The following is a 20158-nucleotide window of genomic DNA, read 5'->3' as shown; positions in this document are numbered from 1 at the left end:
CCATATTTTAAAACGCAAACATTGACACTTTATGATTATTATGATTATTAATAATAATGTTTTTGTGTGTGGTTTAGGAAGGGCGGCGCCCTAGCGCCCTCTATAGGCCAGCCGCCACTGCTTATAATGTAGGCTAAGTCTCGTGTCTTCTATTAAATGGCTCTGGGTGGGGGCAGAGCCATTTAATAGAAGAGTTACGACATCTCCGTTCACTCCAATGGACCACTTTTTTACAGCAATGGCGGATCGTGGAGCCTCTCAATCGTTCCCCGGAAGTTAGCGCCAAGGCTGGCAGAGCTGTGGAGTTGCAGCATAATAGACCGTTCGTGACGGACTTTTAAAGGTAAGAAGAAGTTTAAAGATTTATATTGCGGATATTATCAGTACATCTGATTCAAATGAACATGTGTATTGAAGGATGTCAGTGGATTATCCCTATATTAGTAGATTTAGGGAACGTTTACAGATAACGGATCAAGCTAGCATACCGAAGCAAGTTAGCAACACACGTTGAACAGCCTTTTAATTGTAAATTCCGTTCTCTTAATGTCATTTCGTCCAACATGTTGAATTAGAGAAGAGGGGCTTCTAAACGGGATTGTATGCGGGGGTGGAGGGAGTTAAATATTAGATAAATATAACTTTGGTGCGTGTTTTTAGCAGAGCCATATTGTGTCCTTGTGATTCTGTTGATTATTACCTGTCTGTATAATGTTGCAGCTCAGCTGATTTTGGATTGATGGCAAAGGGAGAGGGACTTAAGTGAGAGTGAAAACACAAGGTAAGTTTAATACTACTGTTTTATATAGGTAAACACCTTATCTCCCCAAGGCATTTCCCATCCAACAGGTGTGCTGTGTGTGTGTGTATAACCCTTTCTCCTGTCTGTTACTCCCTCTTTCAGCACAAGAACCAGAGGGGGATTCAATGGAGCCTGAATACCTGCACTGAGACCCTCACCCTGCACCCTGAGTCTCAACTCTCAGTGTTTTTCAAGCATTTCCCTGTTTTTTTGTATTAAACAAAACATTAAGCTTTCCCAATGGTGTGGTTTTCGTTTTATGAAAAAGTGCAAATGCAGTGTTTGTATATAATTACATCACATATTTTGTTGCTGTTGGTCGTGAAATTGCTCCTGCTGACTTGAGCCAGCCATTTTTTCCTCTGCTCTGTGTCAGTGGGGAAGCCGTACATTCGTACTCCTTTCTCTGAGCGATTTGAGCATCTCCAGGCAGCCCATGGTGGCGACGAGGAGGCAGCACAGCAAACCAGGACAACACGGAGGAAAAGGCACCGACAAACTGCATGATATGCTATTCAATGTTTATTGAATTCCATGTATTTGCAATGGATGTTCCTAAAACAACACATTTAACATCATCATTATCATCATATGCTGCTAGTCCTTTGATAGTCACCTGTCGGTCTCCTGTCCTTTCTGAAAGCCATAAAGACGACATTAGTCATTTAGATAACTTGTGTCCTCAATTACTCGATTACTGAAACTACCATGAATTTAAGAAAATGGTAGAAATGAATCCAATCTGAATTTTAAAGCATTACTTTAGATCCCCTCCCTCTAAATGTATCAATAAACATTAGAAAGTGATGCTCCTGACTACCATACAAGTTTAAGAAGATAATATTGGTTTGAAATAATTCAAAGCTATAAATAAACAGCAACAGGCTCTTTAACCAAGGCACTGTTAGCCTAACATGTAGACTAGTTGTTCACACTAATCCTAATATTATCACTTAATATTAGCAAATTCGATTTTATTTTTTAAAAGATGTTGATGTAAATACATACACATATCGATTTGTTGTATAAATATTGCAAATCAAAACCTTTATTCACTAATAATTACCAAAAATCGTAGTTCTCTCGTTATCAATGCATTCACATTGCCCGCCATGAACTTCCGGGGAACGATCCTCGTCTACATGAACCACGTGACGATAACCGTTTTTGGACTTCCGTTGTCGTAACTCTTCTATCTATATGGCGCTGGGTGCGGGGCGAACGCAGTAACCACTCCGCCAACGCCACAGTCACCCCAGTCGTGCGGACTGGATGAGAATGTCTGGCGGACCGGATGTGGCTCGCGTGCCGCCAGTTGGTGGTCACTGGGATAGACGATAAGTAAAGCAAGAGAAAGAACTTTAAACATAAAAATGGTCATCCATACATTTTCTCCCTCCTTTCCAGACTCAATGGAGCAATTTATTAAATACAATTCTTCAATTTTGAGTGGTGCTTATTTTGTATAACCGTGTGTAATATTGTACATTCTGTCATTTTACAGGGGCATCAAATGAATCTGCTGGAGTTTGGAGGGTGAGACTTTATCTGTTGGCATTGGCGGACCAATCGTCCATCCAGCACCTACAGAGAGCAGCTGACTGTCAAGAGAAGGTTTAGGTAAATAATTAAATATAGGTTTGAAAAAATGAGCATCCACTTGAGACTGATTCATTATCTGCACAGAAAATGCACACAATTTTTGCACACCATTCAATGAAGACTTTTCAATGTTTGATATGAATATTATTTCTGTATGGCCTGGGTGCAAGGTTGAAAACATTAAAAAATAATCTCTGTAATCCATCACCTCCACTTTTGGCAGCAATGCTTACCTTTACTGCCTAAAAACACATTATGCCTATTCTATCATTGGCTTGCATTGTTCAAATATTAATAATAGCTTTTTTCCATTCATAACAAAGTCAATGTCTAGGATGCGCCTTCATTCATATGGCACCTTTTTTGACCATATGTTCATAAATGTATATTTTTCACGTCATATAAAGACACGATATATGGCTTAGAATCTAAATCATAGTTATTTATAGAGCCAGTATATTGACTGACACCTTCTTTCTTTTTTTACAGGAATCCCAGCTCATAACCAGCAAGGGGTTGTTTCAGAACAAAGCTATGTCAAGCTCTCAATGACTCTTTTAGAGTTCAACAGCTATGTTTGCCAACGTTTTCCTACAATTCCCTTGAATATGATTGGGTTCACTCTGGCAACTCCAGGCTACTAATGCAACTGCAGGCTACTACTATGGCAGACCTTAAAAGATCTGTTGGCAGGAGCAGGGTTTATATAATCCCGCAGACATACCAACATCATTAGTGGTGAGTTGTTGTTTTGAGCCTATTCTTTATTACTGTTACTATGTTATAAATTCTACATATATCTATGTTATACTTAATTCTTTAATATTAGGAGATTGATATTGGTTACTTTTTAAGCTGCTTGTTTCGTCCATCAAGTTCTCCTAAACTTTTTTATCATCCAACCCACAGATGGCCTCATCTTCTGCCTCTGCGGTCCTTAGACCTGCAGGAGCACCCTCTGCCTCGGCCACCTCTACCTTGGCCACTGATTCCGAAGGAGCACCCCCGCCTCGGCCACTGATTCCGAAGGAGCACCCTCTGCCTCGGTCACTGATTCCGAAGGAGCACCCTCTGCCTCGGCCGCCTCTACCTCGGCCACTGATTCCGAAGGAGCACCCTCTGCCTTGGCCACTGATTCCGAAGGAGCACCCTCTGCCTTGGCCACTGATTCCGAAGGAGCACCCTCTGCCTCGGCCGCCTCTACCTCGGCCACTGATTCCGAAGGAGCACCCTCTGCCTTGGCCACTGATTCCGAAGGAGCACCCTCTGCCTCGGTCACTGATTCCGAAGGAGCACCCTCTGCCTCGGCCGCCTCTACCTCGGCCACTGATTCCGAAGGAGCACCCTCTACCTTGGCCGCCTCTACCTCGGCCACTGATTCCGAAGGAGCACCCTCTACCTTGGCCGCCTCTACCTCGGCCACTGATTCCGAAGGAGCACCCTCTGCCTCGGCCGCCTCTACCTCGGCCACTGATTCCGAAGGAGCACCCTCTGCCTCGGCCGCCTCTACCTCGGCCACTGATTCCGAAGGAGCACCCTCTGCCTCGGCCGCCTCTACCTCGGCCACTGATTCCGAAGGAGCACCCTCTACCTCGGCCGCCACTGACACTGCGGGATCAACCGCTGCTCCCATACCCCGATCAACTTCTGTATCTATGGACGCTGATGTATGTAAAAAATATGTTATTATGAATTCATCTCAGGAGATTTTCGAAAATAAACATAGTAAAATACGGTTGGATGTAATTGTTACCTCTTGTCAATCAACAGGTGGAAAGTTTGCATTCCGCACAATGGGTAAATGCTGGGACTCCAGAGGTAAAGCTTTATATGGCTGTATAGTTCAGTATTTGTAGTGTATATACGTTTTAATAAGGACATTAACATTTCATGGACCATTTTTACTTTCAAGGTCTTTTACAGAAGGTCACGTTTGGAACAACCAAACAGGTATTTATAGATAATGGTGTTTTATACATAATTAACACAGTGTATTGGTTTTGAATGTAAGCAAACTGAATACCCTGTTCTCACCCTTTATATATAATTATATATATTATAATAATTATATATATATTATATAATATTATTATTATATATTATTTATATATCCTCTTAAAAATAAAGAAACATGTTTTTTTTCTAGGAATTCATTCAATGACTTTTTAATTGATGATTCTGATGAGGAGAAAGAGGGCGAGGACGAGGCTTTTGGGGCTTTGGAAAGTCATGTCTTTCCCGTGGTAAGTTTTATTTGACAACGTTTGTTTCCAGGAACTGATAATGACACTTACTAAATGCAATAATTTCGCTACATTTCCGAAAGCACCAGTACCCAAGACAGACAACCCCTCTTCACCAATCACCAGTCATGTATAATGGACTTTATACATTTTAAATGATTTAGGAAGAAGTGGATCTGGCCGTCCTTTTAAGTGACTTCAGAAAGGAATTCGTTTCTGATGGCCAAGTCAGTAATATCTGCATCAGGAGGAAGAAACTTCTTGAGAGTGCAATACAAGCCATCTCAAGGATTACATTCTGCTGGAACAATTCCCCCTACATAGAATTTGCAGGAGAAGGTGGAGATGACATGGGTGGACGACAGAGAGAGTTTTTCAGGTCTGAATAACCTCATTTAGTGTATGATTCTTAATCATAATGTGTCCTCGTTTTCAGGTTGACTGCAAAGTTATAGTACTGTATTTTGTTCTCAATTGATTTATTGTAGACACTTGATGATAGAAGTACAAACATCCATGGGAATATTCGAGGGAAAGGCTGGTCAGGTCTTCCTTACCTATGACCAAGCGGCATGAGATGGCCACAAGTATTTCCAAGCAGGCCGCCTAATTGCGTGGTCAGTGGCACACGGAGGTCCGTGTATCAAAGCCCTGGATCCCAGCCTGTACCAGCTGATGTGCGGCCAGGAGCCTCAACTGGAGCAATTTGACTGCAGTGTGCCGCCTGATCCGGATGTTCAAAGCAGAGCAAAAAGGGTGCCTGATTATTTTTATGTTATTAATTAATATTTGTTAGGATTTGATAGAAAAAATACATTCCTTCTTGGTCAGTGAAAGTTTGTAAAAGCATAAAAAGCATTTCTACTAAACCTTTGTAATTTATCAATCTGGCTACATTATTTTATCTCTAAGATCCTACAGTGCAAGACTGCAGAGGACCTGTCTGCCCTCCAGCAAGACTTGGGGGACTGGATCTCTGAGTATGGCGTCCCTGGCATCTTCAGTGCCACTATCGGAGAAATGTAGTTAAGCACTACATACTTCTCAGGTAAACAAAAACACTTGTAAACAAAAAAATATAAAGTCATAGACATTATAAAACAATGTTAATATAAAAGCCATAACTTACTGTATGCTACTAATATTTAACATTTTGAACACTGAATATTTTGTGTTTTACTTAAAGTAGGTTAAAATGTTGCAAATTATGTATGCTCTTTCCTATTATCACTGCTTTTTAGTCTTTTCCAAAAAAACACATCAGTTTTTCTTTGATCTTTGTTGGCTTATAGAACGGCCAAGATGGTGAACCAATTCACGGAGGGCATTAATGCTTTTGGGAACCTGTGGGACCTGGTCAGGATCAACTGGATTGCCTTCCTTCCCTGCTTTATCAACATGAGGACCCCGCTGACAAAATCCTCATTTAAGGCCATATTCAAATATGAATACAGTCCAAGAGGAACAAATTACCGGGAAAAAGAGGAGGACACGATATACAGCTGAGAGTTGGTCCTAAACCTCATCGAAGGTACATTTTATACCTTTAGGAAAATGTAAAAGCACCTCATATGAAATGACTATAACTCAGTAAATACTGTTATTGATGGATGCTTTACAAAAAAAAAATCGATTTAATTTAATATCAATGTAGCTAATGCAAATACAAAAAGGGGCAAATACACATGTTGTCAATATACCATAAAGCCAAATAAATGTAAACTACTTTATTGATTAACGTTTGATGCTAAATTACTTTAGTGATATTATTATGTTCCACATTTGACTTTAAACATGAAAATAAATATTATTCCAATATACACTTTTGTCATTGGCAGACAGACTGACTGAACTGACATTTGAGGACCTGCTGATTTTCGTCACTGGGGCAGATGAAGTTCCAACGCTTGGCTTTCCAAACAAGCCCTCCATTGACTTTTATACACAGGAGGCCGGCGTGCGTCGTTTGCCATATGCCTCAACCTGTGCTGACGTTGTTCCTACCAAGAGGCATCACAGAGGAACACGAGCTTCACAACATACTGAACCAGTCATTGAAAGACTCGTGGGGCTTTTTAAAGGTCTAGAAAAATAGACAAGGAGGAAGAGAGGAGTAGGAGGAGGTTTGGGATGGTGTGCAGAGTATGACGATAAGATGAGGGAGAAAGTATTACTGCAATTTTGCACTGGGTGAAATTTGACATTGCCATAAATATGGAAACTTTGTTTGAACTTTGTCACCAACATTGTCAGGAAGTGCACTAATGATACCTCAATTGTTGCTTTGTTCTCGACGGTTCATTTTTGACTCCCTACTTATAAATGCTCTGATGTTAATACCATATGTTATTGCAAAGCCCGTCATACAAAGTTTAAAAAGAATGTTACTTTAATAAAAGTACATTGGATGTAACATTGTGCAAAATGTCCCTTATGCTGCTGCTGGTAAAGATAGGGATAAATGTAACTCCTGGCCGGTAGCTAAATGTATAATAATATATCATTTATTTGTTGTTTTATTTGTTCATAAACTTAAGTCATTCTACAAGTTGCAGTTTTATGGGCGTTCAAGTGCCAAACAATTTCTTGTCCTGTGAGCAGTAACTTCTAACTTGGCCCTGTGTTAAGAGGGACCTTGTATTAGCCTGGTTCGGAAGCTCAGAATTGTGTTCCATTCATTTGATTTGTTAAGTACTTCAAACATGATATGTATGTTGACATATGCTGCAAGTCCACCTATAGGAATAATACATCTGATTTTACATTTACTTGGTGCTATGATTTAAATGTACTTAACAAAATGAAGATAACAAATTACTTGCAAATTCAAGTAACACATTACATAAAAGGAGAGATGTTGAGTAAAAGAACATTATTAGTAATTTCTTCTAGAATTTAAACACATAATATGGGAGCCGTGTGGTGCAGTGGATTAATGCGCTGATCTTCAAATCAGAAGATAGCAAGTTCGAGTCCCACTGTAGTCAGCATGTCGTTGTGTCCCTGAGACACTTGTCCCTGAGACACTTCACCCCAAAATGCTCCTGTGGGGATTGTCCACAGTACTGAGTATGTAAGTCGCTTTGGATAAAAGCGTCTAACAAGAAACATGTAATAATCAAAGTATTATTTACTGAACCAAAAAGTATTTTTTCTAGTGTGTATTTTCAATGGTGTTACCCAGTGTAGTTGGGGAGAACGGTATTGGAAACAGAAGAGGAGAGGAGGGAGATAGAAGCAGGGAAGAAAGGAGGAGTGTGGATGGTCACGACACAGACACAGACCGGTTCTTTAAAACGTGCGTTTGTTCTTGGAGTTATATCTTGTAGCCTATCATTTACAGTAATAGTGAATAATATCCCCTCACACTTAATAGTTTTTTGCAGTCACATTATGTTCTTTCAATTAGAACATGTTTTGAATCCGTCTAACACAAAGCAGATACCTGTCCTTTAAGTCAGTTGTTCCAGTCATTCCATTTTGGAGATCTTGCTGTTGTTCAGAGCTCAGGATAATGTGTGGCACTATCACTGCTCGTTCAAGATCATCATTGTTTGCTTGCAACTGATCGAGCCGTATGCCATGTCTTGCCAAGCCATTTTCAATATTTTCTTGGCTGTAGGGATCATTTCCAAAGACATTGTCTATAGCTGTTGAATGTTGCTCCCTGTTGGCTAGCATGCCCTCCATCCAAATATGTGTTGGTGTACGATTGTTAGCAGTTCTTAGTCTATGGTTGTTCCAGGCATGTCTGAATAAATCTAGTCTTTTTTGGATTTCTGGTTTAAAAATGATTTGTAGTGCCATTTTCTGAATGTCATCTTCGGGGTTCAATATTTGTTCATCTTCAAAGGAATAAAAAATTGTGTAAAAATAGTGCACAACCTGCTGTAAAACATCTCTCCAAAGACGCTCAATATGTTGGTTGTGTACAGATTGGCCTGTAATGTGCCTCACTTCTCCGTTTCCCTGTAGAAGGTTCATCAAGAGGGCAACTAGAGTGTTCTCCCCGCCGTGGTCAGACCTGACTCTGGATGGTAACCCATACCGACAGGTAGCTCGAACAAAATGGGTCAGCACTGTCAAAGCTGTGTTGTCAGTGCCGCAGTTGATAACAGTTACGAGTATGGAGTTCCCATCAATTCCGGCCTGTGTCACAAGCCCCCACCTGTGCAAATAATCGAATGAATAGAACAAGGAATTCATGCATTACATTAAATACCTTAAAGGTTATCTTTATAACATTTGTTCAATATATCCAATACTTCAATAAATGTTGTTGATAAGAAAATGATTGAGATTATATAGTGAAAGAGGAAAATAATAAACAAAACTAGGCTGGATTAGAAGATTATAATTACTACTATAATTGCTTTCTTTCAACTTCAAGAGCTGATTACCGAATGAGACGCATATGGCCATCTATGTGCCACAAGCTGTTAGGAAAGGGCACATAGTAGGTTCTCCTAGCCACAGTCTGGCCCCATCTCTGTGCTGCTGCAGCTGGATTGATTTGCTTTAGTGTCTCTAACTCTTCTTCTTTGTACCACAATCCCTTCTGCGTGCAGGTATGCCCTCATCATCTGAAAGTGGTTAATTTAAAAGACACATAAGATACAGAACATTTTCTATAAAATGTTATATATAAAAAAACTCTAAAAGGGAATATAAACTAGTATGCTTACTTCTGAACCTGATCTAGGAAACTGGTTGTGGAGTCTCCTGACATGCTCATCTAGGTCAGGATCACTAATGGTAGTGAATCTGTTCCTTGCTGAAGTATTTAAACTTTAAAGACATCATTTTTTTATGAAGGAATGAGGAGGAACAGCCCAACATCCTTGCCATTGCTCTCACGGTAAAACCTTGACCTAGGAGCAGCTCAATTTGCCCCCTCGTTATGTCAAAAGCAGGTCTTCCTCGTCTTCTTTATGATATGGAAATAAAAAAGGAAAATATATAATATATCAATTATATAAACATGTATAATTATTATAACAGTTCATCAGAATGTTCATCAACAGAACAATGAGTTTTTAAATATTAAGTAAGTCTGTGAACAGGTCACATTAATATTCATGTGAGTTCAAAGTTATATAAACTGGTAAAAAAGTGGCGTAGTAATCAGCCGCGAACCGCTTCAACGCGTGTATGTTGGTGTATTGTATTCACGGCATTCATTTTGTTATTCTACAGTATTGTTGTTTATAGTTATTAACACAATTTGTCTTCTTTGAAATTGAAAAAGATATCGCATTGTGTTTGTTACTTTCGTTGCAGTTGTATGTCTTAAGTGTAATTTGGCTTGGCTTCCTATTCATGGACATGCTTTTATTTTGAAGGAGAGGTAGCGCTGTTGACAGGAAGTTGTTGTTGCTTTGGAAACAACGTGACGGAGATTAACGGAGAAAAGTAATATCTTCTTATACGTCTCAGTACAACGCCCGCCATCTTGTGTTTGAACTTCTGTGAAGATTGATGGGCGAGGTCTATCTTAAGAGCCAATAGGAGACCGATAGGCATCCACTAGTTAACTAGTTGCAGTTCATATGGCTCACTAGTGAACGTGAAGGCCATACACGTTCACTAGTGAGCCTATATATGCAAATGAAGCAGGTGTATGGAGTCAGATTTGGGTCAATATTCTAGCGCGTAAAACAAGCTACTCACGAGCGGAAAATGTGCTTTTACACGCGCATAAAAGGACCCTCGCGCGCAGATTAAACCCCCGCGAGCGGCTCTGCGCCCGCAAGCGGCTCTGCGCTCGCTCGCGAGAGAGAGAGCCCTCTTGCTTGCTCGCGGGAGTGGCCTCGCGGAGTCTGTCTACGCGCGCGTGAAAAGTTTCTGGCACTTTGGGGCGGAGCCACTAGACTTTGATTGACAGCTGCAAGGAAACCCGGAGTTGCCAGGTTTGATAAATGCCTGAACTACCAAGAGCCGAGGAGTGACGGCAGCAAAATCAGTTGGACGAGATTGAATAGTAAAGTTGTCCATATGTGTATAATTGTTGCATTTAAGTGATATATTGGTTGTACAAATAGTTTTTTTATTTGCTTGATACAAAAGGACATTCTTTATAACCAATTGCTTTATTATCACGCATTTGTAATATTTGTATGCTAGAACTTTTTGTATTATTTTTGAAAAATAAAAAATAAATAAATAGCTCACTTGTCATTCATTTTAATCCTTAATTATCCATCCAACACTGAAAAGGTGGTCCTTGTGAAGAGTCTCATCACTATATTCCCTCAGCTGAAAGTCATTTACAACAATAGTTTGCTGAAGATTAAGTTTGTTTTAACCAAGGTATAAGGTTTTTTTAGGTGTGATTTTATGAATTATCTATTCTGTCAACATTTGATGAATTAGACAAATAATGTTTTTAAATGTTAACAATTATTTTGTGCTAATGAAATCCTTGTAAATAAATGTCCAATGAATGTATTCTTGCATTCGATTTTTTGAATAAAAACCATATCCACCACCTGGTACTTCCAGTAATCGTCATTGACACACAATGTGCAGATATAACACAATCAAATGTTAATTCTGGTTAAAGAAATATAACACAAAATGTGCAGAAATAACAAATGAGTGTGTTCATCTTGGTTACACATTTATGACACACAATGTGTAAAATGTGCACATTGTGTGTTAGGGGCATGTAACACATTTTGTGTGTAAAAATAATTTACACTTAAATAAACACAACACGTGTTGTCCCTGAGCACACTCTGTAGGTGTGTTGAAATTCAACACATGTTGTGTCATATTTGACACATCCCTTCTAAGAGTGTACAGCAGACAGTAGCTAGCAATTTTCGACAGATACAGCCCACTCAAAAATATATTGTTTTATATAAAATACAATTATATATGCAATTTTCGACAGATACAGCCCACTCAAACATATATTGTTTTATATAAAATAAATGTATATATATATATATATATTAGCTGTACACTTTACGAATATAATAGTTTTTTATGGACAATTTTACCATTCAATCTCGTCCAACTGATTTTGCTGCCGTCACTCCTCGGCTCTTGGTAGTGCAGGCATTTATCAAACCTGGCAACTCCGGGTTTCCTTGCAGCTGTCAATCAAAGTCCAGTGGCTCCGCTCCAAAATCCCAGAAACTTTTCACGCGCGCGTAGACAGTCTCCGCGAGGCTGACACTCCCGCGAGCGAGCAAGAAGGCTGTCTCTCTCGCGAGCGAGCCGCTCGCGGGGGTTTAATCTGCGCGCGAGGGTCATTTAATGCGCGTGTAAAAGCACATTTTCCGCTCGTGAGTAGCTTGTTTTACGCGCTAGAATATTGACCCAAATCTGACTCCATACAGGCGGGACCCAGATTCTGATTGGTCAGTTCAGCTCTGTGAGGGAGAGCCTGAGGGGGAGTTCTCCTGCGATGTTTTTAGCAACTATGGCAAGCCATTTGAGTATTTATTCAATTTCCTTGATATCAGACGGCAGCGGCCTACACTAGTTGGCTCTTTGATTTCACTTGTTGGATATATGGTCAAACTAGTTAGGCACTCTGCTTTACTAGTTAAATAAAACATTTCACTAGTCGCTCTTTTTCAGCAACTAGTGGCACTTTTGTCCGACTAGTTACCACGTATGCCTTACTAGTGACGCCAGGAGCAGCACTAGTAATGCCAAAGTCCCAACGTGTACGCTTTTTGATGAACTAGTAGCCCTCTGACCGTACTAGTGACCCTAAAATAAAATATCACTGTGTGTTCCACTTGAAATCATATCCAATCGGCTCGGCATAATCAGTGAATCCTCGTCTTCCTCCGAGTTTATTTTGCAAGTCAAGGTAAGTTGTTTCAGTTGAATAATGATGCTTTTAAAAATCGGGCGGTCAACTTTAACTTATTACCACATTTGAACACGGTTTTTAACTTTCATTACCTTGCATTGAAGAGGCAACAAAGCTGTTCAGTTTCCCCGCAGTTGCACAGGAGGAGGATATTGCTCACAATATGATAGCAGCAGCAAGAATACGACCATACGAGCAAATGTGTAGCGCACATAATACAGAGGGCAATCACAGCGGCTTTGATTAGGCTTTATGTGTGGGAACATTTCCAGACATCATGACCTGAAAAAACTGAAACGTTGACTTGCATTATGTCAACAAAGTTCACATTGCTGTATTAGGTTAGTTGAAAGCAATAATATTAAGTTGAACCTAATGTTTTTCATTTAAACTTGATATTATTGCTTTGAACCTAATACAGCTATGTGAGATTTGTTTACATGATACATTTAAATAAAGTCAACGTTTCAGTTTTATCAGTGTGCGAATCATTCAATAATCTTTAAAACTAAGCTAAGATGTTATAATAAAGATTTAAAAAAATTATCTTACTCGTTTGTTATGCATCTCTTTACTACAACACATCTATATTATCTCTCCCCAGAAGACAAGGAAAAACTAGCATTTATTTAGTTGTGAGTAATCATAATTAATCAGATTATTATTGTAATATTGTGAATGAATTGACAGCACTATCTTAGATATACAGTTCTGAGGGTTGTTTACTCTGTGCTAAAGTACATATAATGATCCCATTTATCACCAGTTATTAATTCCTATACTTATAGTTAACTTCTGGAACATGACTGTTGTTTCTGAGATGAATTGCATAAAGTAATAAAGATGACAATGTTCGTTTCTTCAGGAGTTGACTCTATCGTGTGTCTCATCAAGAGCAATGACGCACAGTTCAGTTCTGCCTCAGCTGCCTCTGCTGGGCACGTGTTCGGCTTACACCTACCGTAAGTAGGATCTGGCTTTATCTATGGTGTCTTTGTTATAAAACACTGAAGTGGTTAACATGTGGTTTGCAATTTGTGACACCACTTGGATGTTAAGGCAGAATGATGTGTGTGCAGAGTTTGACACTAGAAGGCTGTTTTTACAATCAAAAAAGAACCTCAGATTGTAAATCCTGCAAGTATGAGGTGATTTTGCGACATCACAACTACTTTGGAGACAAACATGGTGCAGTATGCCTACTAATGTGATAAGGAAACCTGAAGTCTCCAGAGGAAACATACAGCAGAGAACTGACCCCTTGGTAAATAAGACAATTGTTTGAAAAAGAAAATGCACATTTGTAGATTACAGATTGTTCATGGAGGCTAGAAACATTATTGTTGAAAAGCTCTATCAGACAACAATTGACCAATCAAAACTTGTGTGTGTTGTGGATTTTTTCACGACATAGTGTCAATAAAATATCCAGTGCTGTTGAATGGGATGCTATTTATGTGTTAATTAGTGACTGATTGCAAACCTCTTTACCCAATGAACTAAAAAACGAGTTGATATGTCGATGTTCTGTTCACAACTTGTGTTGGCTGCCCTCAAGCGGCCAACGTTTTTTTTCATGTTCATCGATTACATTTTTTTTTTCCATCCACCAAATATTTATTTATTTCAAATGTCTCATTCACAGAGAATGTGGCCTTGCGTGGAAAAGCAAGCCAGTCAGGGCGTAATCCAGACTATTATGGAGACACAAACAAAGCTATTGATGGAAGCCCTACATCGTCACCTCCATCATCATCACCAACAGAGCAGACTGCTGTGCAGAAAGGCTCAACGGGGCAGAGGTTCACATCGGCAACTCTTTAAAAGACAATGGCGCGGCAAACCCAGTGTGACTGGCTGCAATGATTTCTTGATTACAAGGTTAACCCCAGGAAATAATTTAGCAGCATCCAGATCGTGATTACTTCGCTGTCGAAAAGAATGTCTTCAGAAAGTGTTAGAATAACTCTGTATTGCTACCGTTCTAGTACTGCTGTAGCAGCACAGGGAGAAAGTAAACACACAGATTCCCTGAGAAAAAGGGGAGTGGCTAATAAAGCACCTCTGAGAGAAGCTGGAGGAAACCAATCAAGAAAATGATTGGCACCTGTGTGCTGTTAAAATGAGGACAGCATGAAATTCGAAGGGAGGAGAAAGAAGCAAGAGGAAATCGGAATCTAACAAGGAGGAAAGTGGATTCTTGAGGACATCAGATGAATCAGGCTATTTTTGGGAGTTTTTACCACTGAACCCAGGAGCTGTTGGGGAAACGTTTTAACTTTCCCCTAGTGATGGCGAGATGAAGCCTTATGATGCTTTGAAGTAGTGATGGCAAAATGAAGCTTTGAATGAAGCATCGAACCACTTAAATAGGTTCATTTCTCGAAGCTTCAGTTACAGCGACCTCTCCTGGCGAAGTGCAAGGCTGCAGTGGGTTTAACGTATCTTTGCCTTGAAAAATATTCGATGCACACACACACTAAGACTGAATATCATGTTCTATTTGCAAATAAAGATTGATAATTGTGTGTATTGGGTTATTGAGAAGAGACTAGAGAGTGTTGGACATTTTTTTGGGAGGAGAGGGCCTTTTATCAGTTATTAAAGTTGAAAAGCAATGATTAAAATACATCCATTCTGGGTTTTGAACCAGCTGCGCGGAGGACATCGCCCCATTCGGGCCGCCGGCTCTATCCACTGGGCTATCTATTCCTTAAAATATTGAACTGTTTTTATATGACTGATGACTTTTTTTCTTTTTGTTCACAACTTCTCCACATTTCGAAGTGTTTCCCGAGCCATAACGACCTATCTTTCTTAGTGGCTTGCTCTATAATGATACTACAATTCAAATGCAATACCAACAACAACTCAACAGCAACAACGCAAACAACCCACACATTGCGCATTGTTTAGAGCGGTCATACAGTGTTGAAGCGCTCAAATTCTAAACTGTTTCAACCTGTCACCTGTCAGAATCGAGACGAGGCAGTGCATTGAATCGCGTGAATGGACCGCAAACCAGTCAAGTGATTCATTCAGTAAATGAAGCAGTTGCTGGTTCGGACGTCACATGTCATGTGATTTGAAGCAGTTGCTGCTTCTGACGTCATATGTCACGTGATTTGAAGCAAGCTTCGAAGCACTGCTTCTATGGAATAGGAAGTCCAGGGTTGAAGCTCCGTTCGAAGCTTCAGTGTCAAACTGCCATCACTACTTTGAAGCTTTCCAGCCAATTGGTTCACAAAAGGGTTCATCTCATGAGGCTTCATCATGGGCTTCATTTGAACACAAACCCCCTGTTGGTCAAAGTGTGTAAAACAGGCAGATTGGACATCTCAACAGTGTGCTCTCTCATACCGAGTTCCCAATGAGTAAAGCCTTAGAATAACTCTAAACAACGAACATTAAATCATATTTTCATGTAAACAATATTGTATTTATTCCAGTTTAATGATTGTGATTGAAAAGCCTAAGGAGGCTGGTAAACATTGCAAAGAGGGATTTGTATTCCTTACTAATATTCGTAAACTTAACCATGTTGTCGCCTGAGAAAGGCTAAACCATATCAAAGAATACATTTATTAACTACATTATCTCATTTAACTGTAGCTTTTATAAACAACAACAAATACGTATTGTTCAGTCGTTGAACCAGGGACCCTGCGGTCACAAGTCAACTGCTTTCCAGCTGAGCCACAGCACACACACTGAATGTCCCTGAAAACACTGCAACATATGTATTCCTGTATTTATTGATGTTTTTATTCCTACATTTATTTATGCTTGTATCTATTTATACTTATGACATGTTCTGACCTCTATAAATGAGGGTCTGAGCTCTCTTGATTCCATCGTGTCACCGGGCCCAGGTACAGGAGGGGTAATATGGTTCTTATTATACATCCATGGGTATTATGAGCGTTGTGGTTCAACCGATCTGAATCGCTCGTCACGTGGTATCGACAGGCAGCGAGGCTTCGTTTGTCATCGATGACGTCACTGGCCCAAAACGATACAAGCCTCGATACATGCTTCACAAAAAGCTTCGGGGATTACTTGACACACGCTCCGATTTATTATTAGTTATTCTCACTACACCAATATCATTTATCCTCCTCTTGCACTCTACACACACACCACACTCTGGACTGGAAAAACAGAACTTTACAACTTTACTTTCACACATCCTTATCCCTTGAACTACACTCTTAAACTGAGTGACAAAGGACAAAAAAGACTTCTTGATTTGTTTGTGTATGTATTGGATTTAAGTTTTTCTGGTAAATGGTCGGTGACATGAGTTGTTTGTTTAATGTCCTGATTATTATTTGAAATTAAAAAATACAGACATTTTATTTTGAAAGTGAATTGGTTGATTATTTTTCCTTTGAAAACTTCAGTAGCTAGGTCACCGGACTATCCCTCTGTTTCTGCGTGTCTAAGGATATCAGTTTTTTTACAGATGGCTATATTAAATATTCCTCTGTCTGGCGCCCAAGTTTAATTTATTCATTCAGGAATAAGACCTACGCTACACTGCAGTTATTTCAACTTTATGTATGTCCTCCTTTTCCTTTCTTTTAGGGTTGGTGTGATTTCTCATATCCCTGCAGGCAGGTCTTTAAAATGACTTTTACCAAACTTGTAGAGGGACGATACGTGATGGTTTCCCTACCTGGTTCAAGAAGAGTCCTTATACTCTGTGAGGTGGAAGTCTACGGGTACCGTGCTCCAACTGGTGAGAATTGAAAACAAAGCCACTTAATACTTTATTTTCTATCTATCTATCCTCGTCTTTCTATACACACAGTCATCACTGTATAATTTTGAAAGCATTGCTTACAATGCCATTGATGGAAATCCTGCAAGTGCCTGGGGCCAGGGTTCTTGTACCCACACAAAGTCCAACTTTAACCCCTGGTGGCGACTGGACCTCGGCAAAACCCACAAAATAAATTCTGTTAACATAACCAACACACATAGATTCTGTCCCACATCGACTTAATGGAGCTGAGATCAGAATTGGAGATTCTCTTGAAAACAATGGCAACAACAATCCCATGTAGTTCACAGTCCTTTAAATGTATAACTACTGTGGCTTAAAGTTTGGATTTGATGAATATCTGTTATTGGTTTTGTTTTGAACAACCAATGTTTGCTACATAATAAAACAATATATTGATTTGGCAATAGTTAAGTAACTAATTTCTATGAAATGATTTTCAATCTGGCTTCAAACCCATGCACAGTACTGAAACAGCCCTTTTAAGAGTTTTTAATGATCTGCTCCTAGCCGCCGACTCAGGTAGCCCAGCTGTCCTGGTGCTGTTAGACCTGACTTCTGCATTCAACACTGTGGACCATAGCATCCTGTTGTCGCGGCTTGAACAGTCCGCAGGCATGTTCAGGCAAGGATGGGGCATCACAGGCCCCATCCTTTTTCGACTGTACATACTGCCCCTAGGTTTAATTCTCACAAAACATAATATCCCCTTCCATTGTTACGCTGACGATGTACAGATCTATCTGCCTCTCAATAAAAATGCCAACTCACTACAGCAGTTGATTGACTGCTTAACATAGATTAAATCCTGGCTGAGCCAAAACTTCCTCACCCTCAACGAGAGCAAGACCGAGGTCATCTTTTTTGGACCCCAACCTCCAGCCTCTCCGGTTGATATTCTGGGCTCCCTCAATAAAAACATCCTCCCCTCTGTCATGAACCTTGGAGTGACCTTCAATAGCGCTTTTAAATTTGACAAGCAGGTCAGCACCGTAGTCGAGACCTGCTTTTTTAAAATACGACTATTGGCTAAGACCAAGTTGTTTTTATCTTTTGAGGACCTAGAAAGGGTTATTAACGCCTTTGTTACCTCGAGACTGGATTACTGCAATGCTCTGTATGTGGGTATGGACCAGGCCTCAATTAGACACCTGGAGCTAGTGCAGAACGCAGCTGCACGTCTTCTAACTGGCCATAAAAAGCGTGACCACATCACCCCAATTCTGGCCTCATTGCACTGGCTTCCAGTTCGGTTCAGAATAGATTTTAAAATCCTTTTATTTGTTTTCAAAGCCCTAAATGAGCTGGCTCCGGCCTATGTAGCCGAACTCCTCCATCATTACATTACATTACATTGCATTTAGCTGACGCTTTTATCCAAAGCGACTTACAATAAGTACATTCGACCAGGAAGACACAACCTTGAAGAAAACAGAATCATATAAGTACATCAGGTTTCATAGAGCCAAACATTTCAAGTGCTACTCAACTGGCTTTAGAAATTAGATAAGCCAGTCCTTTATTAGTATATAAGTGCTCTGTTAGCAGTTCTTTGTTGGTAATTATATCGCTCGAGGTGGAGTCGAAAGAGATGAGTTTTCAGTCTGCGCCGGAAGATGTGCAGGCTTTCTGCTGTCCTGATGTCAATGGGGAGCTCATTCCACCATTTTGGAGCCAGGATAGCAAACCCACGTGTTTTTGCTGATGGGAACTTGGGTCCCCCTCGCAGCGAGGGTGCAGCGAGTCGTTTGGCTGATGCAGAGCGTAGTGCACGCGCTGGGGTGTACAGTTTAACCATGTCCTGGATATAGGAAGGGCCAGATCCATTCGCAGCATGGTATGCAAGTACCAGTGTCTTGAAGTGGATTCTAGCGGTTACCGGAAGCCAGTGAAGGGAGCGGAGTGGTGTGGGAACATTTAGGAAGGTTGAAGACCAGACGAGCCGCTGCATTCTGGATGAGCTGCAGAGGTCGGATGGCACATGCAGGTAGACCAGCCAGGAGGGAGTTGCAGTAGTCTAGGCGTGAGGTGACGAGAGCCTGGACCAGAACCTGCGTGGCTTTCTGGGTCAGCTGGGGACGCATCCTCCTGATGTTGTAAAGCATCAGCAGCAATGGGTTGTAGCAGCGATGTTTGCAGTGAAGGACAGTTTGTTATCTAGGGTCACACCCAGATTCCTTGCAGTCTGAGTCGGGGAAACAACAGAGGTGCCGATGTTGATTGTCAGGTCAAGAGTGGGACAATCTTTTCCCGGAAGGAAAAGCAGTTCAGTTTTGTCAAGGTTGAACTTGAGGTGATGAGCAGACATCCACTGAGAGATGTCAGCTAGACAAGCAGAGATGCGTGCGACGACCTGGGTCTCTGAGCGGGGAGAGGACAGGATTAGTTGGGTGTCGTCAGCGTAGCAGTGGTATGAAAAACCATGTGGGCTAATGACTGATCCGAGCAAGTTTGGGAGAAGAGGAGGGGACCAAGAACAGAGCCCTGAGGGACCCCTGTAGTTAATTGACAAGGGTCGGACTCTGACCCATGTCCTGCTACACCCCAGGCAGAGCCTTATGGGCTGACCAGCTGCTGCTGGTAGTGCCCAAGACTAGGCTCAAAACCAGAGGGCACCGAGCATTCGCATCAGCTGGCCCTAGGCTCTGGAACACTCTGCCCCTCCATGTGAGGTCGGCCCAGACCCTGGGGGTTTTTAAATATACACTTAAAACTCACTTTTTCTCTCTGGCCTTCTAGGCTTCTCTTATCAAGAATAACTGTTATCCAGGACCTTTTCCCTCTCTAACCTCTCAAGTTTTATTAGAGGGAAACGGTTTGCAGAGTGGCTTAGACAGGCCGGGGAGTGTTACGATTCATAGACGCAGCGTACCTCCCTATCTCTCATCAATTTC

At 40.8% G+C, this 20158-nt stretch overlaps 1 protein-coding gene and 1 pseudogene across 1 annotated transcript; both read left to right on the top strand.

Moving 5' to 3' along the window:
• The first annotated feature begins 2315 nt into the window (after nucleotides 1-2315).
• On the top strand, nucleotides 2316-8568 carry LOC117460722 (sericin-2-like). The gene is made up of 10 exons (XM_034102263.2): nucleotides 2316-2338; nucleotides 3402-4071; nucleotides 4175-4222; nucleotides 4317-4354; nucleotides 4551-4647; nucleotides 4812-5026; nucleotides 5136-5403; nucleotides 5560-5695; nucleotides 5940-6178; nucleotides 6486-8568. The coding sequence occupies exons 1-7, from the start codon at nucleotides 2316-2318 to the stop codon at nucleotides 5221-5223; spliced, it is 1179 nt and encodes a 392-aa protein (XP_033958154.1). The 3' UTR covers nucleotides 5224-5403; nucleotides 5560-5695; nucleotides 5940-6178; nucleotides 6486-8568.
• A 4808-nt stretch (nucleotides 8569-13376) lies between these two features.
• On the top strand, nucleotides 13377-17547 carry LOC117460720 (uncharacterized; annotated as a pseudogene).
• The last annotated feature ends 2611 nt before the right edge of the window (nucleotides 17548-20158 follow it).

Source organism: Pseudochaenichthys georgianus, chromosome 16 (assembly GCF_902827115.2).
Source record: "Pseudochaenichthys georgianus chromosome 16, fPseGeo1.2, whole genome shotgun sequence".
Classification (NCBI taxonomy): domain Eukaryota; kingdom Metazoa; phylum Chordata; class Actinopteri; order Perciformes; family Channichthyidae; genus Pseudochaenichthys; species Pseudochaenichthys georgianus.
This window is presented reverse-complemented; position numbering and strand designations above follow the sequence as displayed.